We start from the raw sequence: 1,972 nt of genomic DNA on the forward strand, positions 1-1,972 counted from the left end.
AAGAAACAGACAGAGGAATCCCATCCAGCAGCAGCAATTGGTGATGTCACTTCCAGAGGGTGGGATTGGAGGATGAATAATCCGTGGGTGGGGCCTGACTGACTCTTCCACCAGGAGTTGAGCAGTGATTGGAGCATGAGAGTAGCTATTGTGAATTTAGCCTCTTCCCCCTTATGGACAGCCCGTCATTTTTGTCGTCTTTTGGCAACCAGGTCTGGCGGCCCCTGCTGGCCAAACCTTAGAACACAGGTCGTTGGGACCTTCCTACCTTGTGGATGTTTAATAAAGTTCTCTGTGGATGAGGTCGTGATGGTGTAGGGCAGTGAACTTGCTGTTGATCATGAGGAGGAAGGTTTAAGTAAGTCCATAGTGACGTGACCAGGTCATGTGACCAGCACTATAAGAGCTATGTGGTCTCAGGGCCTGGGCTCAGTTGATGTGCAGCTCTCCTTCTGCCCATTGAGCTGTGCTACAAGAAGAACAAGACGAAGAAGATGCAGAACCCCAATGCTGAGATGCTGAACTTGACGACACGCGTGTCCTTCTTCATCCTATCTGCTTACCGTCTGGACACGCGTGTCTCCAGGCTGCTGCTCTTCCTGGCCACCGCCATGCTCTACGGCACCATTCTGGGCGCAAATGTGTCCCTGCTGGCTGTGATCGGCGCCAGGCGGAGCCTCCACCAGCCCGTCTACCTCCTCCTCTGCGGCCTGTTTGCCAACCAGCTGTGGGGAAGCTCCGCCCTCTTCCCCCACCTGCTGCTGCAGCTGCTAGCGGAGCTGCACATCGTGGCAGTGCCGCTCTGCTTCCTGCAGATCTTCTGCCTGTACTCGTACGCCTGCGTGGAGTTCTGCATGCTGACTGCCATGTCCTACGACCGCTACCTGGCCATCTGCTGTCCCCTGCAGTACCGCAGCAGGATGACAGCCCGCAGGGTAGCACTGTTGCTTTCAGCCTCGTGGCTGCACGGCGCTGCTGTGTGCGTGGTGCCGCTGTCGGTGACGGCGTCACTGTCGCTGTGCGGTGACGTCATCGACAAGGTCTACTGCGACAATTTCTCCATTGTCAAGCTGGCGTGTGGCAACACGGCCGCCATTAACCACTACGGCCTAGCAGCCAGCATGGTGATGACAGGAGCGCCGGCCGGCCTCATCCTCTACACCTACGTGGCCATCCTGCGGGTGTGCGTGGGCGGAGCTGCAGCAGCAGTGGCGGCCCGGCGGAAGGCAGTGCGCACCTGCGTTCCTCACTTGGCCTCGCTGCTCAACTTCTCCTTCGGCTGTCTGTTCGAGGTGGTGCAGAGCCGCTTTGACATGAGCCTCCTGCCTGCTGGCCTGCGGGTGGCACTGTCTCTCTACTTCCTGAGCGGCCAGCCGCTGCTTAACCCGCTGCTCTATGGTCTGAGCATGTCCAGCGTGCGGCAGGCCTTCAGGGCACCACCCAGAGGGGCCCATGCAGCTGTCTGACTGTTGGCCAATTAGAACTCATCTCAATCAGCCAGTCAGTTTGAGTGGCTGATTGAAACATGCAGTGACTTTCTTTTTTCTTCCACATCACAGATTGGCAGTGATGGCAAGTATTTGCCGTGTTCTGTACTGCAATAAAAGTGCAGATACTTGTGTAAAAGAAAAAAACAAGTACTGATTCAACCTTTGACGACATCAAAGTCAGAAAGTTCAGGTTCTGAAATTTATTGAAGTAAAATGATTTATATTGTCATTAATGAGACATTAATTTTTTTGATAAATTTGCATAAAAATGAAAAATCTGGAGTGAACTGGAGTGAATCATCATCATCATCATCACCATCATCATCATCATCATCATCAATATTATTATTATCATTATTATTATTATTATTGTTGTTACTGAACAGTGCCAATGCCAAGGTCCTCTAAAATAATCTCCTGTCTCTAAAATATAGTCCACTTACAGCAACAACAACTTGAATAAGTAATAATAATCAGTCAAT

The 1,972-nt window shown here is 51.8% G+C and overlaps 1 protein-coding gene across 1 annotated transcript; it reads left to right on the plus strand.

Annotated features, from left to right (window-relative positions):
- The first annotated feature begins 515 nt into the window (after window positions 1-515).
- On the plus strand, window positions 516-1,466 carry LOC142889621 (olfactory receptor 287-like). The gene has a single exon (XM_076028398.1). It carries the CDS (start codon window positions 516-518, stop codon window positions 1,464-1,466), a length of 951 nt encoding a protein of 316 aa, XP_075884513.1.
- Window positions 1,467-1,972: the final 506 nt, after the last annotated feature.

The sequence above is a fragment of the Nelusetta ayraudi genome, unplaced genomic scaffold (assembly GCF_046127955.1).
Source record: "Nelusetta ayraudi isolate G7.1 ecotype Tasmania unplaced genomic scaffold, CSIRO-AGI_Nayr_v1 ptg000023l, whole genome shotgun sequence".
Lineage (NCBI taxonomy): Eukaryota > Metazoa > Chordata > Actinopteri > Tetraodontiformes > Monacanthidae > Nelusetta > Nelusetta ayraudi.